Source organism: Penaeus vannamei, chromosome 11, assembly GCF_042767895.1.
Source record: "Penaeus vannamei isolate JL-2024 chromosome 11, ASM4276789v1, whole genome shotgun sequence".
NCBI lineage: Eukaryota > Metazoa > Arthropoda > Malacostraca > Decapoda > Penaeidae > Penaeus > Penaeus vannamei.
This window is the reverse complement of record NC_091559.1, coordinates 6,190,522-6,203,021: the sequence shown is the minus strand read 5'-3', so window position 1 is coordinate 6,203,021 and position 12,500 is coordinate 6,190,522. Positions and strand designations below refer to the sequence as shown.

General features: G+C 32.1%; 3 protein-coding genes across 5 annotated transcripts in view; all 3 read right to left on the bottom strand.

The window, feature by feature from the left end:
* Positions 1–3,190, bottom strand: part of LOC113822731 (isatin hydrolase-like) — a 4,134-nt gene extending 944 nt beyond the window's left edge. Inside the window, exons 1-2 of the mRNA XM_070126833.1 lie at positions 2,622–3,190; positions 687–808 (exon numbers count right to left, since the gene is read on the bottom strand). Coding sequence (XP_069982934.1) covers positions 687–808; positions 2,622–2,797 — 298 coding nt within the window. The 5' untranslated portion in view covers positions 2,798–3,190. The remainder of the gene's footprint in view (positions 1–686; positions 809–2,621) is intronic.
* LOC113805727 (alkylglycerol monooxygenase-like) overlaps positions 1–12,500 on the bottom strand; it is a 231,612-nt gene that overhangs the window by 111,371 nt on the left and 107,741 nt on the right. The window lies entirely within an intron of this gene.
* LOC113822732 (adipose-secreted signaling protein) overlaps positions 4,596–12,500 on the bottom strand; it is an 8,899-nt gene continuing 994 nt past the window's right edge. For 2 of the 3 annotated variants that reach the window (XM_027375265.2, XM_027375266.2), the window contains exons 2-6: positions 12,337–12,406; positions 12,086–12,195; positions 8,819–8,923; positions 7,104–7,236; positions 4,596–6,573 (exon numbers count right to left, since the gene is read on the bottom strand). In XM_027375265.2, coding sequence (XP_027231066.2) covers positions 6,473–6,573; positions 7,104–7,236; positions 8,819–8,923; positions 12,086–12,195; positions 12,337–12,355 — 468 coding nt within the window. In that variant the 5' untranslated portion in view covers positions 12,356–12,406 and the 3' untranslated portion in view covers positions 4,596–6,472. Of the gene's footprint in view, positions 6,574–7,103; positions 7,237–8,818; positions 8,924–12,085; positions 12,210–12,336; positions 12,410–12,500 lie in introns of those variants that run through there. The other variant, XM_070126930.1, reaches the window with a different exon arrangement.

Genomic DNA, 12,500 nt, shown 5'->3' with positions numbered 1-12,500 from the left:
ATAATGATAACAATTTGATAACGATAATGATAATGATGGAGGTAATGATAATCATGATGATAATAACGATAACGATGACGATAAAAATAAAGATAATGATAACGATAGAGATGATGATGACTATAAAGATAATGGTGACGATGACGATTGTAATGGTAAAGATACTGATAAAGATAATGATAACGACAACAATAACGATGATAACGAACAACAATACTGCTAATAATAATAATAATAATCACAACAAAACAACAACAATAATGATAATAACAAAACATATCAAAACTAATAATATAGAAATAATTGCAATAATAATAACAGTAACAAAGTATTAAAAAGTAATGATAATAATGATGATGATGATGATGATGATGATGATGATGATGATGATGATGATGATGATGATGATGATGATGATGATGATGATGATAATAATAATAATAACTATTATTATTATTATTATTATTAATAATAATAATAATAATAATATTATTATTATTATTATTATTAATATTATTATTATTATTATTATAAAAAATAATAAAAAAATAATAAAATAATAATAATCATTAGAATAATAATAATTATGAGAAGAAGAAGGAGAAGAAGAAGAAGAAGAACAAAAACAACAACAACAACAATAACAACAACAACAACAACAACAACAACAACAACAGCGGCCTTACCCGGAGCGACCAGATGCTCGAGAGGAATTTGGTCGACGGTCCACCCGCCCTCGTGGGTGTGGGCGGGGGCGTCGAGGTGGGTTCCCGCGTGCTCGCCCACCTCCAGGCTGTTCCTCTCGTGCCTGGAATGCGTGAGGGTGGGTGAGTGGGTCAGGGGATGATGGTGGGTGAGGGTGGGTGGGTTTTGGGGAGGAACGGAGGGTGGGGGTGATGAGGGTGGGTAAGTGGGTGGGTTTGAAGGAGGGTTCTGGGGAGGTACAGAGGGTGGGTGAGGGTGAGGGTGATGAGGGTGGGTAAGTGGGTCAGGGGATGATGGTGGGTGGGTGGGTTCTGGGGAGGTACGGAGGGTGGGTGAGGGTGGGGTGGGGGTGATGGGGATGGGAGGGTGGGTCTGAGGGTAAGTGGGTGGGTCTTGAAGGGGGTGATGAGGGTGGGTGAGTGGGGGTGGGTTCTGGGGAGGTACGGAGGGTGGGGGTGGGTAAGTGGGTGGGTTAGAAGGAGGGTGGGTAAGTGGGTGGGTTTGAAGGAGGGTGGGTAAGTGGGTGGGTTTGAAGGAGGGTGGGTAAGTGGGTGGGTTTGAAGGAGGGTGGGTAAGTGGGTGGGTTTGAAGGAGGGTGGGTAAGTGGGTGGGTTTGAAGGAGGGTGGGTAAGTGGGTGGGTTTGAAGGGGGGTGGGTAAGTGGGTGGGTGGGTGGGTGAGTAGGTCTTGCGGAGAATGATGAGGATGGGTCGGTGGGTGGGTTTGAAGGGGGTGATGGGGTTGGGTCAGTGGGTTTCAGGGGGGTGGGGGGTAAGGAGGATGGGTGTGTGTGTTTTTCTTTTTTTTTTGGGGGGGGGGGAGATAATGAGGGTGGGTGGGTGGTTAACTCCGAGGGAATAAGGATAATGAGGGGAGGGGGGGGGGGAGATAATGAGGGGGAGGGTATTGAGGGAGGAAGTTAGGGGGGTGATGAGGGAGAAAGTTAGGGGGGTAATAAGGGGGGGTGATGAGGGGGGGGGAGTTAGTGGGGTGATGAAAGGGGAGAGTTAGGGGGGGTGATGAAGGGGGAGAGTTAGGGGGGTGATGAGGGGGGGAGTTAGTGGGGGTGATGAGGGGGAAGATAGGGGGGTTAGGGGGGACTTAAGGCGGTGATGAGGGTGGGGGGGGGGAGTTATGGGTGGGTGATGAAGGTGGGTAAGAGAGTTTGAAGGGACAGTGGGTGAGGGTGAGTGCCTATGAGCATATATGAGATGATAAATATCCAATCTATAATTGCACATGAACATCCTGTACAACTTCCACAATTACGTTTTCAAAGATAGCATCAGGATTAGTACCGGCATAACCACCGCCATTATAATCGTCATCCTCACCTCTTTTTATATTGTTACAAATAACCATAACCCTTCGCATCATCACTGCAATTAATACCATCATACCACTACCATCAACATGATACCACTACAACTGTCATCATCACAACCATCATCACTTCACTAGTGTCATTATCACCACAACCATATCATAACCACTACCACAATCATTATCATTACAATCACTATATCAGTCAAAATCACACTCTACATGATAATGACATTGATAAAGAAATGATTATGAAAAACATGAATGCGACAATTACAATAAGACCAAAACAATGAACTGAATGATATGAAATTTGGATTTAACTCAAAAGCACATAGATATCACTTTGATAGACAAAATGCTTTTAGAAAATCACTAATTGTATTTTTTAAAACCAATAGAATCTATTTCTATTAAGATTGGACTGTTCCAGTATTCATCACTTAATAATTATTCTCGAAAATTTGTCTACAGCTTCATTATGCAATGAATAAATGTGTACATACACCACCTGCACTGACACACACAAACATGCAAATACAGTACAACCTTCTTAAACTAAATTTCCCAAAACTTTCACTCGTTTTTACTCACCAATAACCGGACAAGGTATATCCCCGCTCCCCTTGTTTCAACTTAAAAGGAGCGACACCAGGAAGAGCCATCGTATCATCATCGAAATTGTACGTCAGATCTACATATTCGTCAGCGTTGGCACTGCCCACCAGGAACAGGCAGAGGAATAGGTGTTGGCAGGTTAATAAGATCATGGCGAAATGCGGCAGTTTCTTCGTTGTGAATTAGCACAGTCTTTACGGGAGGGTTCAAGGAGCTATTTAAGGCTGCAAACGTACAGTATTTCGTAACGTTATTCGTCAGAAAACAGAGAGCAAAGGATGATGTAATGCTTGGTAATCCGTCACGTGTACCTTCGTGTTAGGTGTATCGTGTACTCCTGCAAACGTATCTAAGCTTAAACGTTAGACGACTCTCAGTCACACTAAAACTTCAACAGCACTGCGAAATTCACTTCACATATCTCATACACAATTAGCACCCTTCTAACACATCATTACACGCCCATAATACACAGATATACGTTCTAAAATCCTGTCTTCACCCACTCCATTCCCCACTGCCCGGTGCCCATGGGCCAAGCCTTACCCAGGTGTGCGCGTGAACGTTTCTTTACGATGACATTCGTTCGGGGTCATCCTCGTCTTCATATTTTGATTGGCGAAATATACCCGTAATCAGTACATCTCGGTATATGAAAGCTGATAATAGGAATAATAAAAACATGTATTTGCATATAATAACAATACTTATCAATCATATCATGAAAGAATAAAAGCTTTTCGAGGACTGGAAAGAGGTAGGCGAATACTCGGAGTGGGAAAAAAGGTCGATAAATTCGGAAATTGGCAAGACTTCGCAAAGACGGGAACCAATTGTAGGCGTTACGTCACAGACTGAGTTGCCAACTACCCCCTGGTAATAAAATACAAGCATCTGCAGAATTCGTTTGTGGATTAATCAACTATCTCACAGAAAACAGCGATTTCAAAAAAAGTTCACAGGCAGTTCTTGTTTGGATCTATAGCGCAGAAAATTGGCGAAGAATGGTACTAAAAAAAACATTATATGCACACAGGCAGATCAAGTGTTGCTTATAAGTGTTTTATAAGTGCCCAAGATTTTCTATAAAGAAATAAACTCATTCGTCTCCTTAAATTCGCTACCTTGATGCACTCTTTATAAAATAGTGAGTTGTCTAAACGTAGTGACAAAGTAAGGATTAATTTTGTTAGCTAAATACGTTCGCTTATATCAAAGGACCTATCATATTATGCTCATTTCTTGTCTACGTATTTCCAGACTGTAGAAATCATGCATTTTCCTTACATATATACTTATCGTCGTTTTTTTTTTATATATAAAATAGAACCATTTTTTTACCTATATAGATTATACACACACACACACATAATATATATATATATATATATATATATATATATATATATATATATATATATATATATATATATATATATATATATTATAAGTATATATATACATATATATGTATTATAAGTATATATAAACATATATATATATATATATATATATATATATATTTAAGTATGTATGTGTGTGTGTGTGTGTGTGTGTGTGTGTGTGTGTGTGTGTGTGTGTGTGTGTGTGTGTGTGTGTGTGTGTGTGTGTGTGTGTGTGTGTGTGTGTGTGTGTGCATTTATATATGAATATTATATATATATATATATATATATATATATATATATATATATATATATATATATATATATATATATATATATATGAATATCTTTATATGTGTGTGTGTGTGTGTATGTGCAAAAAAATAAAAAGAAAGAAAAACACACACACACACACACACACACACACACACACACACACACACACACACACACACACACACACACACACACACACACACACACACACACACTAAAATCAAACATCATTATTTTCAAAAATAATAAATACCAGTAGGTACTTAAGAATACACAAAGACGATGCTGATAAAATTGGTAGATATTTATTAGGTTACATTTAATATGAAACTAAACACAGGAAACATTTATAAATATGACTGAGTGTTTCATTTCTAAAACTGGGTATTTAAGTGCATAGTAAATATGCACAATTATTATAATGGGATTCACATACACAAGTTTTCAAAAGGAGTGAAATACACGTTTTACATTAGTGCAATATTAAGTTTCAATGTTAATATCATATTTACTGATATGACAAATAAAACTTAAAAAATAGAACATAATATAAGCCATCCATCAAACTCCCTTTTGTTTTGCATTTATGACCGATTCCATAATTTAGTACATACAAAATTTCCCTTCTTATTCAACCTCTCCAGTACTATGCATTTAAAAATATTGCATACAATGCTAATGCTATTACAACTGTATTTTTTTCACGTGTTGATATTTTCCCTGCCGTCAAACAATGCTTTCCATGATAACAAAAGTACCAATAGTTTCAATCTAACACTTCAGGAGAAATGTCTATCTAATAACATATAAAATGTAGTCTTTATCAGGATTAAATAAGACCAATTGTTATAAAATCTGTAAAAGACGACACAAGTGTCTTCCACTATAAATATTTTGTACCTACCTTTGAATATTACATTCAGATCAAGCTGGATATGTAATGAACTTCTTTTACTAAACAGCTGCTTTTGTTTGAATCCTTTCCTTATTCTAATCTATAAGATGGAAATCAGGTAACTCTTTATTAACATGTTACAAATTAGATAAACCCTCTTAATTATCCAATCAAGTGTGCTTACCCTACAAAGTGGGATAAAAATGGAAGGCTGTGGGAAACCGCAATCCCGTTACTTACAAACTACCGAAGAGAAAAGGGGGTCGATGAAAAATGGAATCTGGAGAAACAAATTATAATTTCCTTTAACTGAATATATATTGTTTTTTTAATCTTTACACAATGGGGGTTATTGTAATCACCTAATTGCATAGTTAATGTGTTATAAAACTGGGCTTTGAGACAACCAAATGAGGACAGTGTTGAGTATAATAATAATTTTCTTACATTCATAAAACTCAATCTCTTATTTTCTTGACTTTGTTTTTGTTTTTTGCACTTTATCTACCGTTGCATTTTACATGTTTTGCTAGTACTTCCTAAATTGTATTACTTTTAACATTTTTCAATCTTAAATAATTTTCTGATGCTAAGCCACCATTTACCTTATACGGAGACATTTAAAAACTGCTTCCCTTGCGTGAATTAGTCTCATATAGACAACACAGTTCATAATAAACCATAATACTACTATCAATTCATCGCTATAAAAGAAAGAGTTTTTCTAAAGATCTGGATATAGTAATAGTTATAAAACATAATTATACTAAACATTACAAAGAATCTTTCTAAACTAGCACATTATCTTTCTTCAAAATATTTTTCATATCAAGAACATCTAAAAAATACTTAATAAATATCTCCAGCTATGGTGTGAAAAGGATATATAAATATGTAGATAGATATTCTCAACTGTTTTCTAATTAGGCTTACACAGTAACATATGAGCATAAAGACTACATCAACCTAATGAAACATCTCTTGAGATAAAAATGTTCCAACTTGAGCACGATTAAACCTAGCCTAGACGCACAATCAAGGCTTCTCTCTTCCTCTCTTTCTTCCTGAGAATACCTACTGGAAACACCTAAAACAAAAACAAAAACAAAAACCTTAGCATCAGATCACAGTCTATTTTGTCACTAAACCTAATCTCTTTTATCTGTCTTTTAATTTGAGTACATCAGAGGACAAGGAGAAAACAAGGCCCATCCGGTATCACAATGGTTTGGGACAATAGAGTGCGGAAAGGCAAAGCCTCCTCCTCTCCCTTAGTTGAAGCCCTGCCAATCCGAGGCTTCCGACTCTTCGTCCTGTTCAACACCTATGCACTTGATGCCGTCACGCAACATTGGAGTGCCCTTGCCTTTGCCTTAAAAAAGAAGTGGCAAGATCAATACAGTTAAATCTTTTGGAAGTAGGAATCCTGAATACAAAATTAAATCCCAAAGGACTATTCAATGTAATTTTTACACCAAAAGAATGTTAAATAAGGTGATGAGTGGTACCATTTGGTTTCTCTATTTCTTGATTTATATTAAAAAACTACAAATTCTTGATTCTTACCTAGAAATGAAAAGTATCATCATGACATGAACAATACAGTCAATATAACCATTCATAAAAAGGCTAGGACTTTTGCCTACTCTTTAGAGGACTCAAGTGTACATATTCAAGCGTGCGCGCGCGCCCACACACACACACACACACACACACACACACACACACACACACACACACACACACACACACACACACACACACACACACACACACACACACACACACACACACACACACACACACACACACACACACACACACACACACACACTCACTCACTCACACACTCACACACTCACACACTCACTCACTCACTCACTCACTCACTCTCAAACTTACCCAGAACCCTGGCAAAGATGACAAGCTGGAGCTGCCCTACAGAAGGTTTTGCCAGAAAGACCTTCTCCTTCAAAAGCTTCTCCTTGTGAGCCATGAGTTCAAGCTCCACCTCCAGGCCTTGATTTTCCACTGCCTGTTGTAAATGTTTAGGGATACAGGTTCATATTTTCTGTGGGGATTTTTATTTTTAGCGTAATCTACATCCTCTTTACCTATCTGCACCCCCTAAGTCACTGACCACAACCCCCTACACACAAAGATTTCACGGACTGGGCACACAGTTCACAGAGATTTCAATGTAACCCATTACCTCCAGGTATCGCATGTAAGTAGATGCCATGTCCCTCCTGACTTTTATTTAATTACTGTGTTTACAGATCACCAAAGATTATTCCAACTTATTTCAGCTCATTATCCTTTCCCTTGATATTTGGAAAGGTCTTTATTTCATTTCTTATAGCTATTAGTATTTTAAGGACAGTATAATAATCACAATGTGATTAATAATAATACCTGTATTGATATCCAAAGCATAATGAAACATTAACACCAACAACAAAACTCCCAAAAATTCAAGGACCGAAGAAATCAGGTGAGGTCACATAAGGCCTACTAATTGACTATGGTGACTGTGCACTTGTGAAAACATCTATGTGTAAACAGTTCAGAAAACAAAACTTCAGTGGACAATTAATGTACCTGGTGACAATGGGTTCAAAGGGGTCCGTAACCACAATGAGTTTTGGCCGAGACCTGTTATTTTATCAAGATGAGTTATCGCAGGCAAATCACTGTGAAAGCACACACAGAACAAGGAAATGATTGGGGATACTGGCGAAATTGGTAAAGAGGTCTTGAGCAAGATGTGTAGGTATAGTGAGGTAGTTTCTTATGAAGGCAGAGTTGCTTCTAGGTTAAGTCTGGGTGACAGAGAGACCTATAAAATGTTCTCTGGAGCTGTTGAAGCTAATAGAATATATAGTCTATTATTGGCCAAAAGCAAACAGATATCTACACCATATGCTACTACTGCCTATGAATCAGGTGCTGCAATATAGTACAGCTTTTATCCTGCACCTAAAACCCAACTAAAAGACCATAAAAAGTGCACAGAATCCATAGAAACAATCCTATTTTCTTTAAGAACAAAAGCACCTGTAAATATTTTGCAATTCCAAATACTGTGTCTAGACTGAAGGTATATGTGTAACTACTTGTGAGTTTTGGTAAGGAAGAGGTTAGATCATCTATTCTCAATAGCTATGAAGCTGGATCTAACCATGAATAAATTGCATTTTATGGAATTAGAAAAGTAGGCAAATGCATTCTGATTTAGTAATGAATACTGTCAGATTAAATCCTAGGCATAAATTGTTGTTTGTAATCACAGAATAAATGAGCACTGACTAATCTACTCAGAAAATTTTAAAAATATATAAGGACAAATATAATCATATATATATGCATATATAAGGAAGACAAATATGTAAATGTTTATCAATTATCTATGTACAAATTCATATATATACACATATATTTACAATTTTCCCAATGCAAAAGCATAAAACTTCAAATATACAAAGAATTCTAAACCAAAAGATTGGTTACACTTCAATGCAAATCTTATTACTATCATTCTAACATCAAGAACAAAAACAAGCACACAACTGAACCCTTGAAAAGAATTCCCCGCATTACATGCCGCCTTTACCTACCCTGAGAGCTTTGGTCTGGCAGTAAACGCCCTGAGTGCCTGCCTGGTAACCTTCGCCTGCGTCCTTTACGGGTAATAGAACCGTGATGTGGTACCGATGAAGAAGCTGCAAAAATGAGAAGCAGCCTGTGTCGCAATCTATCTTCCTTGGGTGAATTTATTTATCTATCTATTTATCTTTCATTCTCTTCCTATTCTATACTTTCTTTTGGCACAATATCTGGCAAGATAGACTTTTATCTTAAAAGGATGAATTGAGGTTATAATAAATAATGAATAAATGAATAAATGGATGAAGTTTAGACACAAAATTCTCCAAAGGTCTTCATATGAACATGAAACATTTTATGGGGCTTTTCCTCCTTAAAATATATAAACAGATAAATAAATAAATAAACAACAATAATTTAATTAATCATTAATAATAATAATAATGTTAATAATAATGATAATAATAATAATAACGATGATGATGACAAGGACAATGACAATGAAAATAACAACAGTAATAATAATAATAATAATAATAATAATAATAATAATAATAATAATAATAATAATAATAATAATAATAATAATAATAATAATAATAATAATAATAATAATAATAATAATAATAATAATAATAATAATAATAATAATAATAATAATAATAATAATAATAATAATAATAATAATAATAATAATAATAATAATAATAATAATAATAATAATAATAATAATAATAATAATAATAATAATAATAATAATAATAATAATAACAAGGAAAGTAATAACAATAATAATATTAAAACTTATGATAATAATAATAATAATAAAAATAACAAGGAAAGTAATAACAATAACAATAATAATATTAAAACTTATGATAATAATAATAATAATAAAAATAACAACAATAATAATAACAATAATAATAATAATAATGATAGCAATAACATTATAAAAAACTAATAATAATAATGGCAAAGACAATAATAATAATAACAATGATAATAATAATAATAATAATGATAATAATAATAATAATGATAATAATAATAATAATAATGATAATAATAATAATAATAATAATAATAATAATAATAATAATAATAATAATAATAATAATAACAATAATAATAATAATAATAATAATAATAACAATAATAATGATAATAATAAAAATACTAACAATTACAATAACAATAATAATTACAATGCTAATAAATATAAGAATAGTAACAACAATAATAGTAATAACAACAATAGTAATAGTTAACAATGATAAAAAAATAAGAACAGTAATAACAATAATAGTAATAACAACAATAAGAATAATGATGATAATAATGATGGCAATAATAATGATAATAATAATAACAATAATAATAATAATAATAGTAATAGTAATAATAATAATAATAATAATAATAATAATAATAATAATAATAATAATAATAATAATAATAATAATAATAGTAAGAATACTAACAATAATAATGATAATAAAAATACTAACAATAACAATAACAATAATAATTACAATGCTACCAAATATAAGAATAGTAACAACAATAATAGTAATAACAATAATAGTAATAACAACAATAGTAATAACAATAAGAAAAATGATGATGATGATGATAAGATGATGATGATAAGATGATGATGATAAGATGATGATGATAAGATGATGATGATAAGATGATGATGATAAGATGATGATGATAAGATGATGATGATAAGATGATGATGATGATAAGATGATGATGATGATAAGATGATGATGATGATAAGATGATGATGATGATGATGATGATGATGATGATGATGATGATGATGATGAATAATGATGATGATGAATAATGATGATGAATAATGATGAATAATGATGATGAATGGTGATGAATAATGATGATGAATGATGATGATAATGATGATGATGATGATAAGATGATGATGATGATAAGATGATGATGATAAGATGATGATGATAAGATGATGATGATGATAAGATGATGATGATAAGATGATGATGATAAGATGATGATGTTGATAAGATGATGATGATGATAAGATGATGATGATAAGATGATGATGATGATAAGATGATGATGATGATGATAAGATGATGATGATGATAAGATGATGATGATGATAAGATGATGATGATGATGATGATAAGATGATGATGATGATAAGATGATGATGATGATAAGATGATGATGATGATGATAAGATGATTAAGATGATGATGATGATAAGATGATGATGATGATAAGATGATTAAGATGATGATGATGATAAGATGATGATGATGATAAGATGATGATGATGATAAGATGATTAAGATGATGATGATGATAAGATGATTAAGATGATGATGATGATAAGATGATGATGATGATAAGATGATGATGATGATAAGATGATGATGATGATGACAATGATGATGATGAATAATGATGATGATGAATAATGATGATGATGAATAATGATGATGAATAATGATGATGAATAATGATGATGAATGATGATGAATGATGATGATGATAGTAATAATGATAATAATAATAATGATAATAATAATAATGATAATGATAATAATGATGATGATAATAATAATAATAATAATAATAATAATAATAATAATAATAATAATAATAATAATAATAATAATAATAATAATAATAATAATAATAATAATAATAATAATAACAATAAAAATAATGATGATAAAAATAATAATAACAATAATAATAATAACAATAATATTAATAACAATAATATTAATAACAAAAATAATAATAATAACAATAATAATAATAATAACAATAATAACAATAATAATAATAACAATAATAATAATAACAATAATAATAATAACAATAATTACAAAAATAATAACAATAATAATAATAACAAAACAATAATATAATAATGATAGTAATAATAATAATGATAATAACAATAATAATAATAACAATAATTATAATTATAATTATAATTATAATTATAATAATAATAATAAAAATTATAATAATAACAATAATAATAATAATAAAAAATAATAACAATAGTAATAACAATCATTATAAAAACAATAATAACCACTAATAACAATAATACCAATAACAACAATAATAATGATAATGATACTATCACTACTACTACTAATGATAACAGCAACAATAATAACAACTATAACAATAACAATAATAATAATAACAACACTCACAATACAAATATTTGCAGAGTATGTTAAAAGTAGATGTGTTTGGCATACCTGTAAAAAACCCACATGAGCCTCATACTCTTTTCCAGGCACTTTCTCCTTTATCGCGATGGCTGTATTTCCCATTTGATCCGTGTCTTCGGAGAAATGGACATGATGATCTGAAAATATACATCTTTGTGCAAATAGTGCATATCTAACTGACACGACTCTATTTAATCCACTATGACATACACCTATTTTCAAGATTTCCACATTTTAAATACATTTTCATACAACAAAATCCAAAATTCCGTACTAACTTTTGTCAGTTGTGTCCATGGTGATGAATGCAACTATCTCCTGAAGTCTGCAAAGTTGTTACATCAGGCTCTGCAATCAAACGTTATTTAGCTTGGGAAAATGCGCTAATTGATCCCACAGTCTTAAGGGAAATCTAAGATAATGAGAAAAAAAATGTACTTTA